The sequence below is a fragment of the Dendrobates tinctorius genome, unplaced genomic scaffold, assembly GCF_039654945.1.
Source record: "Dendrobates tinctorius isolate UK_male_01 unplaced genomic scaffold, ASM3965494v1 ptg000155l, whole genome shotgun sequence".
Classification (NCBI taxonomy): Eukaryota; Metazoa; Chordata; class Amphibia; order Anura; family Dendrobatidae; genus Dendrobates; species Dendrobates tinctorius.
Window position 1 is genome coordinate 575262 of NW_027361822.1, and position 18440 is coordinate 593701.

Consider the following 18440-nt stretch of genomic DNA (forward strand, 5'->3'; position numbering starts at 1 on the left):
GACAGGAGCCCGTACAGTCTATATCTACAATAATATATACCTGACAGGAGCCCGTACAGTCTATATCTACAGTAATATATACCTGACAGGAGCCTGTACAGTCTATATCTACAATAATATATGCCTGACAGGAGCCCGTACAGTCTATATCTACAATAATATATACCTGACAGGAGCCCGTACAGTCTATATCTACAATAATATATACCTGACAGGAGCCCGTACAGTCTGTATCTACAATAATATATACCTGACAGGAGCCCATACAGTCTGTATCTACAATAATATATATCTGACAGGAGCCCATACAGTCTGTATCTACAATAATATATACCTGACAGGAGCCCTTACATTCTATATCTACAATAATATATACCTGACAGGAGCACGTACAGTCTATATCTACAATAATATATACCTGACAGGAGCCCGTACAGTCTATATCTGCAATAATATATACCTGACAGGAGCCATACACTCTATATCTACAATAATATATACCTGACAGGAGCCCGTACAGTCTATATCTACAATAATATATACCTGACAGGAGCCCATACAGTCTATATCTACAATAATATATACCTGACAGGAGCCCGTACAGTCTATATCTACAATAATATATACCTGACAGGAGCCCGTACAGTCTGTATCTACAATAATATATACCTGACAGGAGCCCATACAGTCTGTATCTAGAATAATATATAGCTGACAGGAGCCCATACAGTCTGTATCTACAATAATATTTACCTGACAGGAGCCCTTACATTCTATATCTACAATAATATATACCTGACAGGAGCCCGTACAGTCTATATCTACAATAATATATACCTGACAGGAGCCCGTACAGTCTATATCTGCAATAATATATACCTGACAGGAGCCATACAGTCTATATCTACAATAATATATACCTGACAGGAGCCCGTACATTCTGTATCTACAATAATATATACCTGACAGGAGCACGTACAGTCTATATCTACAATAATATATACCTGAGAAAGCAAAAAGCAAAAAACACAAATATCCTAAACTAAAAAGTAAAAAATGTATACTGCAAATAATGCATAAAGGTAATAATAAGGGTATTTAGTAAACATAATTTTGATCAAAATAATGTACAAGCCATCCCGCCACGTCACGGCAACCCTTTTGGGACAGTCCCTACTCTAGTATTTAAAACCTTTTCACTTGCCAAGTGGTGTGAATGTGAATAAGGGTCGAGCGGCTGAACCACTTGTAACAGCTTAGGCCAGACTGGATGGCTTTCCCAGCTCAGAAAGAGGGCGGTCACACCCATATATGCACTGAATGCACAATGAAATGAATAAAAAAACAAATCTGAACTGAGAAAAGTAAGTTAATGTGTATGCACAATGTAAATGCATATTAACACATGACCATTAACCAGAGAAAACAAAAAGCAAAAAACACAAATATCCTGTACTAAAAATAAAAAATATACTGCAAATAATGCATAAAGGTAATACTAATAATAAGGGTATTTAGTAAACATAATTTTCATCAAAATAATGTACAAGCCATCCCGCCACGTCACGGCAACCCTTGTGGGACAGTCCCTACTCTAGTATTTAAAACCTTTTCACTTGCCAAGTGGCGTGAATGTGAATAAGGGTCGAGCGGCTGAACCACTTGTAACAGCTTAGGCCAGACTGGATGGCTTTCCCAGCTCAGAAAGAGGGCGGTCACACCCATATATGCACTGAATGCACAATGAAATGAATAAAAAAAATAGATATAGAGTGTATGGCTCCTGTCAGGTATATATTACTGTAGATACAGACTGTATGGGTTCCTGTCAGGTATATATTATTGTAGATACAGACTGTACTGGCTCCTGTCAGGTATATATTATTGTAGATACAGACTGTACGGGCTCCTGTCAGGTATATATTATTGTAGATATAGACTGTACGGGCTCCTGTCAGGTATATATTATTGTAGATACAGACTGTACTGGCTCCTGTCAGGTATATATTATTGTAGATATAGACTGTATGGGCTCCTGTCAGGTATATATTATTGTAGATATAGACTGTACGGGCTCCTGTCAGGTATATATTATTGTAGATACAGACTGTATGGGCTCCTGTCAGGTATATATTACTGTAGATATAGACTGTACGGGCTCCTGTCAGGTATATATTACTGTAGATATAGACTGTCCCACAAGGGTTGCCGTGACGTGTCGGGATGGCAGTTCAGATTTGTTTTTTATTCATTTCATTGTGCATTCAGTGCATATATGGGTGTGACCGCCCTCTTTCTGAGCTGGGAAAGCCATCCAGTCTGGCCTACACTGTTACTAGTGGTTCAGCCGCTCGACCCTTGTTCACATTCACGCCACTTGGCAAGTGAAATGGTTTTAAATTCTAGAGTAGGGACTGTCCCACAAGGGTTGCCGTGACGTGGCGGGATGGCTTGTACATTATTTTGATCAAAATTATGTTTACTAAATACCCTTATTATTACCTTTATGCATTATTTGCAGTATACATTTTTTACTTTTTAGTTCAGGATATTTGTGTTTTTTGCTTTTTGTTTTCTCTGGTTAATGGTCATGTGTTGATATGCACTTACATTGTGCATACACATTAACTTACTTTTCTCAGTTCAGATTTGTTTTTTAATAATATATACCTGACAGGAGCCCGTACAGTCTATATCTACAATAATATATACCTGACAGGAGCCCGTACAGTCTGTATCTACAATAATATATACCTGATAGGAGCCCGTACAGTCTGTATCTACAATAATATATACCTGACAGGAGCCCATACAGTCTGTATCTACAATAATATATACCTGACAGGAGCCTGTACAGTCTATATCTACAATAATATATACCTGACAGGAGCCCGTACAGTCTATATCTACAATAATATATACCTGACAGGAGCCCATACAGTCTATATCTACAATAATATATACCTGACAGGAGCCCGTACAGTCTATATCTACAATAATATATACCTGACAGGAGCCCGTACAGTCTGTATCTACAATAATATATACCTGATAGGAGCCCGTACAGTCTGTATCTACAATAATATATACCTGACAGGAGCCCATACAGTCTGTATCTACAATAATATATACCTGACAGGAGCCTGTACAGTCTATATCTACAATAATATATACCTGACAGGAGCCCGTACAGTCTATATCTACAATAATATATACCTGACAGGAGCCATACAGTCTATATCTACAATAATATATACCTGACAGGAGCCCGTACAGTCTATATCTACAATAATATATACCTGACAGGAGCCTGTACAGTCTATATCTACAATAATATATACCTGACAGGAGCCCGTACAGTCTATATCTACAATAATATATACCTGACAGGAGCCCATACAGTCTGTATCTACAATAATATATACCTGACAGGAGCCCGTACAGTCTGTATCTACAATAATATATACCTGACAGGAGCCCGTACAGTCTATATCTACAATAATATATACCTGACAGGAGCCCGTACAGTCTATATCTACAATAATATATACCTGACAGGAGCCTGTACAGTCTATATCTACAATAATATATACCTGACAGGAGCCCGTACAGTCTATATCTACAATAATATATACCTGACAGGAGCCCGTACAGTCTATATCTACAATAATATATACCTGACAGGAGCCCGTACAGTCTATATCTACAATAATATATACCTGACAGGAGCCTGTACAGTCTGTATCTACAATAATATATACCTGACAGGAGCCATACAGTCTATATCTACAATAATATATACCTGACAGGAGGCCATACAGTCTATATCTACAATAATATATACCTGACAGGAGCCCGTACAGTCTGTATCTACAACAATATATACCTGACAGGAGCCCGTACATTCCAGTGTCGTATATGGGATGCAATCAGGGCCAGGCAGCAGCCCATAAAGTTTGATATCTTCAAGAATATATACCTGGAAGGAGCCTGTACAGTCTAAGCTCAACCAATCTGGGCCTCTTTGGAGTAAGGAGTTCTCCTTCCAGGACCTGTGGTGATGTCACAGTCATGTGATCAGTCACATGGGGGAGGAGCAGGATGTGGGCTTGTAGGAAGTGAAGGAAGCTGTGACATATAAGAGCTGGAGGAGAAGTCTGCACTGGTGAGCGGTAATGGGGGAGCAGGGACTGTGTGATAGAGGGGACAGGACTCAGTCCTGGGGGGGTACCGGGACTCTGCACATTAGGGTACAGCCGGCTCCACATGTAAGAGCTGGAGGAGAAGTCTGCACTGCTGAGCGGTAATGGGGGAGCAGGGACTGTGTGATAGAGGGGACAGGACTCAGTCCTGGGGGGCACCGGGACTCTGCACATTAGGGTACAGCCGGCTCCACATGTGAAAGCCAAATCCTAGTGAAGAAAATCACCAGATCCTATCATCCACCAGGATTCAGTCTTTGCCATATACCTAGTGTGCGGCTCTGCAGATGGAGGTCTGTGGAGATTCCCCATTACTGGGCGCAGGGGACATTAGCCCCCTTAGTGCTGAGCCTGTGATAAATCTCTGTATGTGGCTATATTGGGATTGCGTGTTATACCGGGGGCAGGACGGGGCCATGACTGGATGTAGTGATCATGTGAAGTCGGTATCAGCTCCGGAGATTTCTTACATGAGATCTTTATGATGTTACATTGTCATCTTCTCCCCATTCAGGTCTCTACAATTTTGGATCTTCTCAGTGGAGATCTTCTATATAAGAGAATTCTGAGCGACCCCTACAAGGATGGATAGGGACAGGGACAAGATGGAGAGGATATTACACCTCACCCTAGAGATCCTCTTCCGGCTTACTGGAGAGGTGAGAGATTCTGATGACGTCACATTACATCATTCTTATCTATGGGAATAACAGATGGACAGAACTGGAGAGGTGAGGACTCTGGAAATGTCTGTAGTGAGATTTATTCATGTGTCTCTCCATAACCAGGATTACACAGTAGTGAAGAAGACCTCTAGTGAGCGCTGTCAGGACCCTGTGTCTGAGGGATGGGGACGACCCCTGAGCCCAATCACGGGGCCTCCACCTCACCCCCTGATATATGAGGACATCAATGACCAGAAGATCCTAGAACTCACCTACAAGATGATTGAGCTGCTGACTGGAGAGGTGACACTGCTGGGAATGCTGGGACATTATACAGTAATGCTATGGAGGGATCGGGGGATGATGGTATCATTGTGTGTGTCAGGTTCCTATAAGGTGTCAGGATGTCACCGTCTATTTCTCCATGGAGGAATGGGAGTATTTAGAAGGACACAAAGATCTGTACAAGGACGTCATGATGGAGGTTCCCCAGCCCCTCACATCACCAGGTAAGCGACAGGACTAAATACACACGGCTAATAATTATCTATATGTAAAGAATTAATTCAGTTCCTGTATGTGTTTCCTCAAGTTCTATCCAGTGAGAAGACAACACCAGAGAGCTTTCCCCTTCCTCTTTCCCTGGACTGTAAAGAGGAAGATCCCGATGTTCCTCAGGATCATCAGGTAAACTCAGAGAAGGTGTCAAGAAATATTCCATATGGTGTATAGACAGCTGTGAAGGTCTTGTGCTCAGTCGTGTTTTGTCTACCAGTATTTTACACTGAACGGTCGATTTATTACAGACACTTTCACACTCTCATCTGAATCTTATTAGACACATTTGTAATACTCTTGTAGGAACTCGTGGATTCTGATAGCGTGGGGCAATGAACAGACAGAAGCGGGTTACTTTAGTGCAAATAGTGTATTTTATAACAGCAGTGACACCCAAAAACAATATGCTGATAACCTGAAATGAGACAAGTCCTAAAGCTATATAGCAATTCAGTAAAGTTCCTAAAACAGGGTCCTCATAAACATGTGATCCAAGGTGAGTGTAACACTCAGGTGATGTGGCGCAGTTCACAACGTAGTGATGCAGAGAGAGTCCAATCAGGTATGTAGCAAGCACAGGGAAGTCCAGAACAAGTCTATAGATAAATCCCAGACGCAGCAAGAGCACAGGAAAGTCCAAAAGCTGATTCACAAGTTGATCCCTGGAGCGGCATGAACACAGGTGAGTCCAGAAACAGGTTCACGTTAAGGCATACAGTAGGTGACAGTTCCGACTGCTCTCATTGGGGAACAGTGAAGGGTTAAGAACCACACAGTTCAGGAACACAGTTCTTACCAGCTACCATGAACCAAGGGTTAAGTTCCAAAGATGAGTGCAGCTTTCCTACAGAGAACAGGGAATGTCCAGAGCCACAGCAGAAGCACACTCAGAAACCAGCAGCACAGCTGAAGGAAGCAGAATACTCCAGCAAGGAAAGGCAGCACCTGAGCTGGTTTTATACACATGAACAGGAAGTAGGGCACACAAACACAGCAACCTCCATCTTAACAAAGGGCAAATTCATTCACAAGGTGATTTAGAAAACCCGGAATACTGACATTACTCCCCCCCCCTAGAAACGGCCTCAGGACGATCCCGGACCAGGTTTGTCTGGGTACCTCCGATGAAACTGAGCAACCTTCAGGGGAGTATTGATGTTACTTACTGGTTCCCAGGAATCATCTTCAGGAGAGTAACCCTGCCATCTAACTAGATACTGAAGCCGGTTTCGATGAAGTCTTGAATCAATAATGTCCTGGACCACAAATTGTTCTTCGCCATTCACCAACACTGGTGGAGGGGGAGGTACGATACGTCCCTGAAACTTGTTAGGAGAAACCGGTTTTAATAAAGAAACATGAAATACTGGGTGTACCTTTAGAGTTTGTGGTAGCTTCAGCCGACAAGCAACGGAGCTCACAATCCCGGTAATTTTGAATGGACCAATGAACTTCTGTCCCAGTTTCTGCGAAGGAACACCCAACCTTAGATTCTTGGTAGACAACCAAACCGAGTCTCCTACCTTATACAAAGGTGCTGGTTTCTGGAACCTATCAGCTGACTTCTTGTAACGCTCCTGTGCTACAGTCAGGGAATCCTTCAAAACTTCAAGATTACGTTGCAACAGCTCCACTCTGTCGTGAACCGCCGGTACCGAAGAGACAACCGGAGACCTAGGGAGAATATTTGGATGATATCCCAGATTGGCAAAAAAAGGAGTTACCTTCGTGGAACTGCTCTGTGAGTTGTTGTACGAAAATTCCGCTAAAGGAAGTAGCTTCAGCCAGTCATCCTGCAAATGACTGACGTAGCAGCGTAGATATTGCTCCAAGGTTTGATTGGTACGTTCGGTCTGCCCGTTGGTCTGAGGATGGTATGCAGAAGACAAGCAAACATTAATGTGGAGCGCAGAGCAAAATTCTTTCCAAAACCTAGAGGTAAACTGTATTCCCCTGTCAGAGATGATCTCATCTGGTACCCCATGCAGCCGGAAAACGTTCTGGATAACCAGATCCACTGTCTCTGTAGCTGAGGGGAGACCGGTACAAGGAATAAAATGGGCCGCCTTTGTTAAACGGTCCACTACCACCAAAATAGTGTTTTTACCGCCAGAGGTGGGTAATTCCACAATAAAGTCCATCGAAATAGACCCCCAAGGGCGAGATGGTACGGGTAGTGGTTTGAGAAGACCAGTAGGTGAAACACGAGGAACTTTGTACCGGGCACAAACCTCACAAGAGCGGACATACTCATTCACATCGTTTAAGCAGGTAGGCCACCAGAAAAAACGACTTAAAAATTCCTGAGTCTTCTGTACCCCCCTATGACCAGCCAATACGGAGTCATGGACCAATTTGAGGATTCAAAGTCTCACAGCCTCTGGGACGTAAATACGTCGATCTCTAAGCCACACACCATTCTGAAAGACAAGATTCACGTTGTCAGGTGGAGCAGCAAGAAATGCATCACCGTCATAGGCCAGCTTGATCTCCTCCCACAAGTCCCGGTCCTGGAGCACTCCTATGAAATTGGCATCAGACAAGATGGTCTTAGACGGGGTCCCAGGCACGGAGTCCACCGTGTGGATTCGGGATAATGCATCGGCCTTCCCATTACGTGAACCTGGGCGGTACGAGATAATAAAATCAAACTGGTTCAAGAACAAACTCCACCTAGCTTGTCGGGGAGAAAGACACCTGGCGGATTTAAGAAATTCCAAATTACGGTGATCTGTAAGCACTACTACCTGTTGAGTTGCTCCCTGCAAATGGTGTCTCCATTCTTTAAAGGCGGAAATGATTGCTAAAAGTTCCTTATCTGCAATGTCATAATTTAGTTCAGCAGAAGATAACCTGCGCGAAAAGAAGGCACACGGGTGCAGCAAACCTTTGTCTCCGGTTCGTTGTGAGAGGATAGCTCCCAGTGCACAGTCAGAAGCGTCCACCTCCACGATGAAAGGCAGTGCAGGATCCGGATGCATTAATATCGGAGCCGTGGTAAAACAAACCTTGAGGCGGTCAAAGGCTTCCTGGGCTTGCGAAGACCATACAAACTTCTTCCCCTTCTTAGTAAGGAGAGTGATGGGACGGACAATTTCCGAAAAATTCCGGATAAAACGTCTATAAAAATTAGCAAAACCAATAAATCGTTGTACCTCTTTGATGTTTCCTGGTACCGGCCAGTCTATGATTGCCTGGATCTTGCTGGATTCCATGTTCAATCCCTGGGGAGAAATAATATAGCCCAGAAATTGAATTTCGGAGCAATGAAACTCACACTTTGAGTTTGATGTATAAATAATTCTCTTAAACGTCTGAGCACGGTCTTGACATGTTCCTGATGTTCCTGTAGAGAATCAGAGAAGATTAAGATGTCATCCAGGTAAATTACCACATAATGGTCCAATAAATCCCTGAAGATATCATTGGCTAAGTGTTGAAAAGCAGCAGGAGCGTTACACAGTCCGAATGGCATCACTAAATATTCAAAATGTCCATACCGGCATCTAAAAGCCGTCTTCCATTCGTCTCCGGGACGTATACGGAGTAAATTATATGCCCCACGAAGGTCTAATTTGGTAAACACCTTGGCTTGACGAACTCTTTCCAACATTTCAGGAATTAGCGGCAACGGATACCTGTTACGAATGGTTACCTTATTTAGCTCCCGGTAGTCAATGCAGGGTCTTAGAGTCCCATCTTTCTTCTTTACAAAGAATATTGGGGCTCCCGCTGGTGAAGAGGATGGTCGGATAAACCCCTTGGCTAGGTTCTCATCTATATACTCTCGTAATGTTTTTAGTTCTGGAGCTGCCAGCGGGTAAACATGGCCGAAAGGGATCGCTGCCCCAGGAAGCAATTCTATGGGGCAGTCATATGGTCTATGTGGTGGGAGTTGGTCTGCCTTCTTTTTGTCACAAACGTCTGCGAATTCCTGGTAAACCAGAGGGAGAGTGGGTACCTGTATTGCCTCTTCCACGTCCCGGGTAACTGGAACCGTGACTGTTGGACAGATGGTAGGACTACCCTTCGAGGGGAAGGATATCTCCTTGGTTTCCCAATTGATGTTTGGATTTTGCGACCGTAGCCAGGGAATTCCTAAAATTATAGGAAAATGAGGAGAAGATATTAGCATAAATGAAAGGGTTTCCTGATGGTCTGGTTCCATCTTACACTCCAGGAGCACCGTTTCCCGGTCTTCTGGTCCAGAAGTTAATGGGGAACCATCCACCGTTTCCATGGTGACTGGCGAAGATCTTAGTTGTGTCCTTATACCATGTTTCCTGGCAAAAGAAGAATCCATGAAATTCCCACCTGCTCCAGAGTCTATCATGGCAGAACTTGGTATCCACTGACCTTCCCACAGAATCTGAATAGGAAGAGAACAATGTGAATATTTTTCCCCTTGATCTTTAGGGGAAGTCGACATCAATGTTGGGGGAAACACAGCGTCTAGGTGTAGACTGGTCTCCGAAACTTCAGACTCAGCGTCCGTATTGTCATAATCCCCTACTGCCGCTAACACCTTGTTAGGTCGCCTGGGACATTTAGGACAATTAATGAGGAAATGGTCTGATTGACCGCAATAAAAACATAATCGTTCACGGAAACGGTATTCCCGGCGTTCATTATTCTCACGTCTTTGTAGCGAGTCCACTTGCATAGGCACCTCCTCTGTCTCCCGTGGGTTCTTGCCTGTAGTTTCCCTAGATGGAAGAGAAAAATTAGCAATGCGATTTAGAGCTGCCCATTTCTCTTGTCTGCGTTCAGTTAGGCGAATGTCAATACGCACACAGTGTTGTAAAAACGACTCGAACTCCTGCGGGGACTCGGAACGAGCTAGCTCATCCTTGATTGCACTGGATAAACCTTTCCTAAAAATTGGCAATAAAGCATTGTTGTCCCAGTTGGTATCCACCACTAACCTCTTTAAATTCAGTAACATATTCTATGACTGAGCGCTTCCCCTGGCGTAATGACAGCAGGGCAGATTCAGCAGTGGCACGGCGGTTGGGATCGTCGAACATTTGCGCCATAGATGTCAGAAAGTCATCCAAATTATTTAGGCGGGTATCGTGACTTTCAACCATAGGATTTGCCCAAGCCAGAGCCCGCGATGTCAACAACATAATAATACATAAAACCTTAGATCTATCAGACCGGTAGTAAGAGGCATGTACATCAAAAAATATGCATTGATTAACAAACCCACGAAATTGACTTCGGTCACCATTAAACCGGAATGGGGGCAACTTGGGCATACTGGGGGACGGTATATGCTCAGTAGGTAAGGCCTCCTGGACTTCCGTCCTGGTACGTACATCTTGAAGAGCCTGACCAAACACCTGTGCATTGTGGTCCACCTGGGACTCCAAGTCTCTGAGCTTATTTTGTAAAGCCCCCACCTCCTGCTGCAAGGAGTTAATCATAGAAAACATCTTGTCCGCTTGTGACTGTGACATTGCCCCAGCAGAATCCTCTTTTGGCTGGAGTATCCTGTAATACTATTGTAGGAACTCGAGGATTCTGATAGCGTGGGGCATTGAACAGACAGAAGCGGGTTACTTTAGTGCAAATAGTGTATTTTATAACAGCAGTGACACCCAAAAACAATATGCTGATAACCTGAAATGAGACAAGTCCTAAAGCTATATAGCAATTCAGTAAAGTTCCTAAAACAGGGTCCTCATAAACATGTGATCCAAGGTGAGTGTAACACTCAGGTGATGTGGCGCAGTTCACAACGTAGTGATGCAGAGAGAGTCCAATCAGGTATGTAGCAAGCACAGGGAAGTCCAGAACAAGTCTATAGATAAATCCCAGACGCAGCAAGAGCACAGGAAAGTCCAAAAGCTGATTCACAAGTTGATCCCTGGAGCGGCATGAACACAGGTGAGTCCAGAAACAGGTTCACGTTAAGGCATACAGTAGGTGACAGTTCCGACTGCTCTCATTGGGGAACAGTGAAGGGTTAAGAACCACACAGTTCAGGAACACAGTTCTTACCAGCTACCATGAACCAAGGGTTAAGTTCCAAAGATGAGTGCAGCTTTCCTACAGAGAACAGGGAATGTCCAGAGCCACAGCAGAAGCACACTCAGAAACCAGCAGCACAGCTGAAGGAAGCAGAATACTCCAGCAAGGAAAGGCAGCACCTGAGCTGGTTTTATACACATGAACAGGAAGTAGGGCACACAAACACAGCAACCTCCATCTTAACAAAGGGCAAATTCATTCACAAGGTGATTTAGAAAACCCGGAATACTGACAACATTACTGTGGCGTTCACCATAAGAGCACAGTCACACGGCTGTATAAATCAAAACGAGATCAGAATGCAGTGTGTGTATTGGCCAGTTGTTCTTCAAAGGTGAGCTTAACAGCTTCATAGAATCGTAGAATTGGAAGGGACCTCCTGGGCCATCTAGTCCAACTCCCTGCTCCAGGATTCACTAAAACATCTCAGACAGATGTCTGTCCAGCCTCTGATTGAAGACTTCTATTGAAGGAGAACTCACCACCTCTCGTGGCAGCCTGTTCCACTCATTGATCACTCTAACTGTCAAAAAGTTTTTTCTAGAATCTAATCTGTGTCTCCTCCCATTCAGTTTCATCCCATTGCTTCTAGTCTTTCCTTGTGCAAACGAGAATAAAGTCGATCCTTGTACAATGTGACAACCCTTGAGATATTTGTAGACAGTTATTAAGTCTCCTCTCAGTCTTTTTTGCAAGCTAAACACTCCTAAATCATTGTAACTGTTCCTCATAGGACATGGTTTGAGGATCGGTCAACATTCTGGTCGCTCTTTTCTGACCTTACTCCAGTTTTTTTATGTCTTTTTTAAAATGTGGCGCCCAAAACTGGACACAGTATTCCAGATGAGGGCTGACCACAGAGGAGTAGAGGGCAATAATGACTTCACATGATCTAGACTGTATGCTTCTGTTAATACATCCTAGAATTGCATTTGCCTTTTTAGCTGCTGCATCACACTGTTGACTCATGTTTAGTCTGTGATCTATTAGTATACCCAAGTCTTTTTCACATGTGCTGTTAGCCCTATTCCTCCCATTCTGTATATGCTTTTTTCATTTTTATTGCCCAGATGTAGTACTTTGCATTTTTCCCTGTTAAAAACCATTCTGTTAGTTGCTGCCCACTGCTTCAATTTATTTATATCTTCTCAAATCCTCTCTCTTTTCTGTAGTTTTAGCTATCCCTCCTAGCTTTGTGTCATCAGCAAATTTAATCAGTTTACCCTCAATTCCTTCATCTAAATCATTGATAAAGATGTTGAACAATACAGGGCCCAGGACAGAGCCCTGTGGTACCCAACTTGAGATATTATTCCAACTGGATGTGCCGTCATTTACGACCACTCTTTGGGTCCAATCACTAAGCCAGTTATGAATCCACCTAACAGTTGCCTTGTCCATTCCATACTTAGTCATTTTTTCAATAAGGATTGTGTGAGATACTTTGTCAAATGCTTTGCTGAAGTCAAGATATACTATATCTACAGCGTTTCCCTGATCCATGGGAGAGAGCCGCCGGTCCGTGCAGTGCTTTCTGATCTCAGTCCAATTTTAACTGCGTCTAACTGCACCCTAAATCGAAATGATCTGTTTCAGAACAGGAACATTGAGTACCGTTTTTTTCGGACTATAAGATGCACCCGACTATAGGATGCACCCCAAATTTTGGGGTGGAAAATAGGACAGAAAAAGATTTTTAGATGGGGGTCTGTCTTATAGTCTGAATTTTAAGTATCTTACCTGATAGGTGGCGGAACAAGGTCACAGGAGGAATGGTCCCTACCTCAGGAAGCCATTGGCGGCAGAAGTGGGGCATTTCTGCGGGCCTTGGGTGGGGGAGGGGGTATCCCAGTGGTGTGATGCTGCGTGCCCTGTGTCAGCAGTGAGGTTGAACAGAGTGTGTTGAGTGAAGGGTCCCTTTCTCAGGAAGCTGTTGGTGACAGAAGTGTGACGATGCTGCGGCCTGGTGGCGTCGCCCACAGCCTCAAGGAAATGGCCGGCGGTGCGTCCACAGATTGAGATCACCTTCAGATTGGAAACCAATCATGCACTCTGCTGTACTCACCACCAACATCGGTCCCACAGCATTGCCAAACTTTTGCCACCGCCGGCTTCCTGAGGAAGGGACCCTGCTCCACCGTCACCGCAAACCCCCAGTAAACCTGCATTCTAACTATAAGACGCAACCCAAATTTCAGAGGGGGAAAAGTGCGTCTTATAGTCTGAAAAGTATAGTATTCTGCATTACTTTGAACACTGTCACAGCACAAGTATTTTAAAAATTGCCAACCATATGGGTTATTTGCATGCAATGATGTGAAGAGAATACTGAGAATGATGTGATGAATGAGAAATATCCAGTGATAATGGATCCTGTGGATGGAAACAATGTATCAAGGAAACTGTGAACAATAGTTCTGAGAACATGTGGTGCCATTATACACACTTCATCTGAATACTGCGCTAGTGTTCAACTAATATGTCTGAATGCAGTCATCATTCCTTAGAACAGATGGGCCATGCCAGCAGGAGACGAGTTCCAAACGGAAACAGAAAAGAAAAAAACTTTTATTTTGCGAAAGAAAGCAAAATAATGTGCACAATGGAAAAATTGTTTTAGGGTGAACAGTTCAGACTGGTAGAGGTGAAGTAATGGTGTGGAATATATTATGTTTTTGGCAAATTCTGTGTCCTCTATCTGTTTATATATGTTTTGACATTAGGGCTATTGTGACCGATCAAGTTCATCCGTTCTTTGCATGTTTACTCTATGGTACAAAGATAATGACCACCTGACGAAGGCTATGTGCCGAAACATGTGTTGGGATCTGGTGCCAGCACAGCAGGAGGAGATGACCACATGTATTCATTGTCTTCATTTATGTCTATCTATTTGCATTTTTCCATCATACATGACGGCACCACGAGAGAGGGGATCCGCCCTTCAAGGACAGGAAACCTTCAAGATAAAAGGGGCAGCTCCTCTCTCCACATCAGTTGGTTTCCTGTCCTTGATGGGGAACCCTCAAGATGAAGACTGTTGAAGAAAGAAGAGGATGCCTGGGTCAGATGGTTACTGGCAGGCATGAGTCATCTACATCGGTCACCAGGTACCGGTAGTCGCCTCGGGGGCCATGTATTCCCATGCCCCCCCTGAGCGAACGCATGGCCACAGCCCGTGAGGCAATGCCTGGGTGAAAATAGGAGCCTCGGAGGACACATTTGGTGCACCCTCCCTGATGCCGGCAAAACCCTACGTTATTCTAAGGTCCTCAGAGGCCACTTTTTATGGTGCCCAACCTGTCGACACATAGTGGCCATGCAGCCTGTGAGGCACATCGGTGCCCGGGTAAATTTAACTCCTTGGAGGCCAAACTTATTTGTCCTCCCTGTTGAGCCCAAGATGCCGGTTACCATTTGGGATACCCAGAGAAAAAAAAAAGAGAAACATTTCCCAAAACAGCCATTTCAGGCCTTTCGGCGCTCCTTTCAGAAGGACCAGAAGTCCAGAAGACAGCAATATAAGGATCGAGACAGAAACAACTCTGACAAGCGATCCAGATTTGAGAGAGGCTTCTACTTCGGCAAGCCCTCCAAAGACACCGAAAAACCCTCCTAGTGACGGGCCTTCTCAGGTGCACTTCCTCCCAGCCTGGGAGAGGATCTCATCCAGCACCTAGATCCGGCAAATTGTGGGATCAGCTCTGGAGTTAAGGTTCCACCACTGGCCGCCACGAGGATATATGCAGTCCTCTCCAGAAAAACAGTCTGCAAGGGGAAGTAATCTCACTCCTAGACAAACATGTCCTGGAGGAGATTCCGGTAGAGGAAGGGTTTTACTCCCCCCTATTTCTTATAAGAAAAAAAAAAATAGACAATTCCTGGAGGACAATTTATAAATTTGAAAGACCTCAACAGGTATCTGATAATCCCGTCTTTCAAGATGGAGACGATAAGGTCAGCAGTAAAACTCCTCTTTATATGGCAGTCCTGGACCTCAAGGACGCTTATTACCACGTCCCGATCCGGCAACAAGACCGCAAATATCTCAGAGTGGCAGTCCAGATGGGGTCACAGTGGCGCCACTTTCAGTACAGGGCTCTGCCCTTTGGGGTAGTGATAGCCCCTCGAGTTTTCACAAAATAAGTTGCAGAGGTCACAGCATACTTCCAAGAAAAAGATACTCTGGTGATACCATATCTGGACGACTTCTTGATAGTGGGAAGAAATCTCCCTCACTGTCAAGAACAATTCAGAATAGTGATGGAAACACTACAGACACTGGGATGGCAGCTGAACCTCAAAACAATCCAAACTGGAACCAGCAAAGATCCAGACTTTCTTGGGGTTAACAGTGGACTCGGTGGTGGAGGAGTGTCGCCTCCCAGAGGAGAAAGAAGGAAAAAAAATCAAACCATTAATTGTAACAACAACAATAAAAAGCCAGAAATGACTGAGAAGGATCATGTCGGTGTTGGGGTCCCTAACCTCCTGCATACCAGCGGTGAAATGAGCCCAGTTCCACACAAGGGAATTGCAATGGTGTATGCTGCAGAGCGACCTGGAACTTCAGGGACAGTTAGAGCGGAAGCTCACCCTCCCGGACTCTACTCCATTCACTCAGGTGGTGGTTACAGATAGTCATCTCCGAGAGGAGTACCCTGGACATAGCCTCACAAGGTGGTCACAACGGACCCCAGTCCTTGGGGGTGGAGAGCCCACCTAGACGCACTATGGCTCCAGGATCCCTGGGCCCAGGAGAAAAGAAATCTATCCTCAAACGATTGGGAACTTCTGGCAATCGAAAGGGCGCTAAAAGGGTTGTTACCACACTTAGGACTCTCACATGGTGTCCTCTTATCGGACAACCGTGCAGCGGTTGCATATGTAAAACACCAGGGGGGCACCCGTTCTCAATCCTTGATGCAGATAACAAAGAGGGTCATGACTCTGGCAGAACACCGTTTCCTCTCATTTTCTACACCTCGGATATGCAGGGCCGACAATCTGAAGGCTGATTTTCTGAACAGGAACCACTTGAGGCAAGGAGAATGGACTCTGGACTCTTTTGGGGACCATTCTTCAACAGATAGTGTACATGTGGGGAAAACCCATTATAGATCTCTTCGCCTCAAAAGCCAACAGGAAGGTTCAGAAATTCTGTTCCCTAAGTCCAGCAGACAGGCCATTGGCAGTAGATGCCTTCAGGATAGAGTTGACATCAGTTCTCCTGTACGCCTTCCCTTCAATATGCCTCATACCAGCGGTTCTGAGGCAGATCAGGGAGAACAGAGCCAGAGTGATTGTGATAGCCCCCTTTTGGCCAAAAAGACCATGGTTCTATTGGCTGAGAGTGATGTCAGTGACGGATCCATGGGTGTTCCTGGAGGACCAGGACCTTCTAACACAGAGTCCCTTCAATCAACCGCAGAAATCCAGACTGCATTTGACAGCCTGGAATTTGAAAGATCACTACTAGAGAAAAAGGCATTCTCAGCGGGGTTAATATCCACCTTACTCAGTAGCAGAAAACCAGTAACTACAAGGATTTCTTATCTGTCTCAGGCCCAATACGGGAAGGGGAAGTCCCGATAGTGGCAATACTGAAATTTCTGCAGAAAGGTTTAGAGTTGAGGTTAGCTGTCAGTACCCTCAAAGTACACATCTCAGCCCTGGCAGCTTTATTTAACTGTGACCTGGCAAACAATAGGTGGGTGACCAGGTTTATCCGAGCCTGTACTAGAGCTGGCTCTGTCCCGTCTCCTATTCCTTGGGATCTAAACTTAGTCCTATTATCTCTGACAGAGAGTCTGTTTGAGCCAGTAAACACAACATCAGATAAAATTCTAACATTAAAAACAGCCTTATTAGTGGCGCTCACATCTGCCAGTAGGATTGGGGATTTACACGCGTTGTCAGCAGACCCTCCCTACTCTCAGGTCATGGACGATAGAGTTGTGTTAAAATTAGATCCAGCATACCTTCCCAAGGTGGTATAAAAATACCATAGAGCTCATGAGATAGTCTTACCATCCTTTTGTCCTAACCCTAGTAACCAGAAGGAGGAGAGGCTTCGTTGCCTAGATGTTAGGAGATATATCCTGCAGTATTTAGAGATAACGAGACCTTGGAGAAAGCAGAGGGCCTTAAGGGGGTTTTACACTAAGCGATATCGCTAGCAATATCGCTAAAACGTCACTGGTTTTGTGACGTTATAGCGATATTGCTAGCGATATCGCTATGTGTGTTACTTACCTCCGACCGGCTCCCCCGCTGTCCATCGCTGATCGCGTGAGAATGTCCGGCTCCATTTCTCGTCGTCTGCTTCCTGCTGGGCTTCCTGCTTTGTGAGGCGAGCGACGCGTGGAGGCGGGCGGGAGGACGTCAGGATCGCTGTGTGTGAAAGGTGAGTATCGTCCGCTGCGTCGCTGCTGCATCGCTGTGAGATCTTTCTGTGTGAAAGCTCACTAGCGATCATTTAGCAATGCACCAGCAATCCTGACCGGGTCGGATCGCTGGTCGGATCGCTGGTGCATCGCTAAATGTAAAAGGGCCTTTATTCATTTCATTCCAGGGGGCAAGGAAGGGCCTTAAAGCCTCTAAACAGACTATAGCTAGATGGGTGAAAGAGGCCATTATGCTAGCGTATAGTAGTGCAGGCAGGGCTGTTCCAGAGGGTCTAAAAGCCCACTCCACGAAGGCCATGGCGACGTCCTGGGCGGAGAGAGCAGACGCTTCCATCGACCAAATCTGTAAGGCGGCCACTTGGTCCTCTCCGTCTACCTTTTTCAAGCATTTTAGGTTAGACCTATCTGCTACCTCTGATCTCACATTCGGGAGAAGAGTGTTACAAGCAGTGATCCCTCCCTAAGAGAATACAAATCTCCTCCTGTAACTCTCTCGTGGTGCCGTCATGTATGATGGAAAAACACGGGTATTACATACCTGGTAATGTGTTTTTTTTTTTTGTTTTTTTTTC

The 18440-nt window shown here is 44.7% G+C and overlaps 1 protein-coding gene across 1 annotated transcript in view; it reads left to right on the plus strand.

The window, feature by feature from the left end:
* The window catches only part of LOC141050946 (uncharacterized), a 277364-nt gene that overhangs the window by 220953 nt on the left and 37971 nt on the right, over positions 1-18440 (plus strand). Inside the window, exons 6-8 of the mRNA XM_073547666.1 lie at positions 4991-5170; positions 5253-5376; positions 5460-5554. Of these exons, the coding sequence (XP_073403767.1) occupies positions 4991-5170; positions 5253-5376; positions 5460-5554 (399 nt within the window). The remainder of the gene's footprint in view (positions 1-4990; positions 5171-5252; positions 5377-5459; positions 5555-18440) is intronic.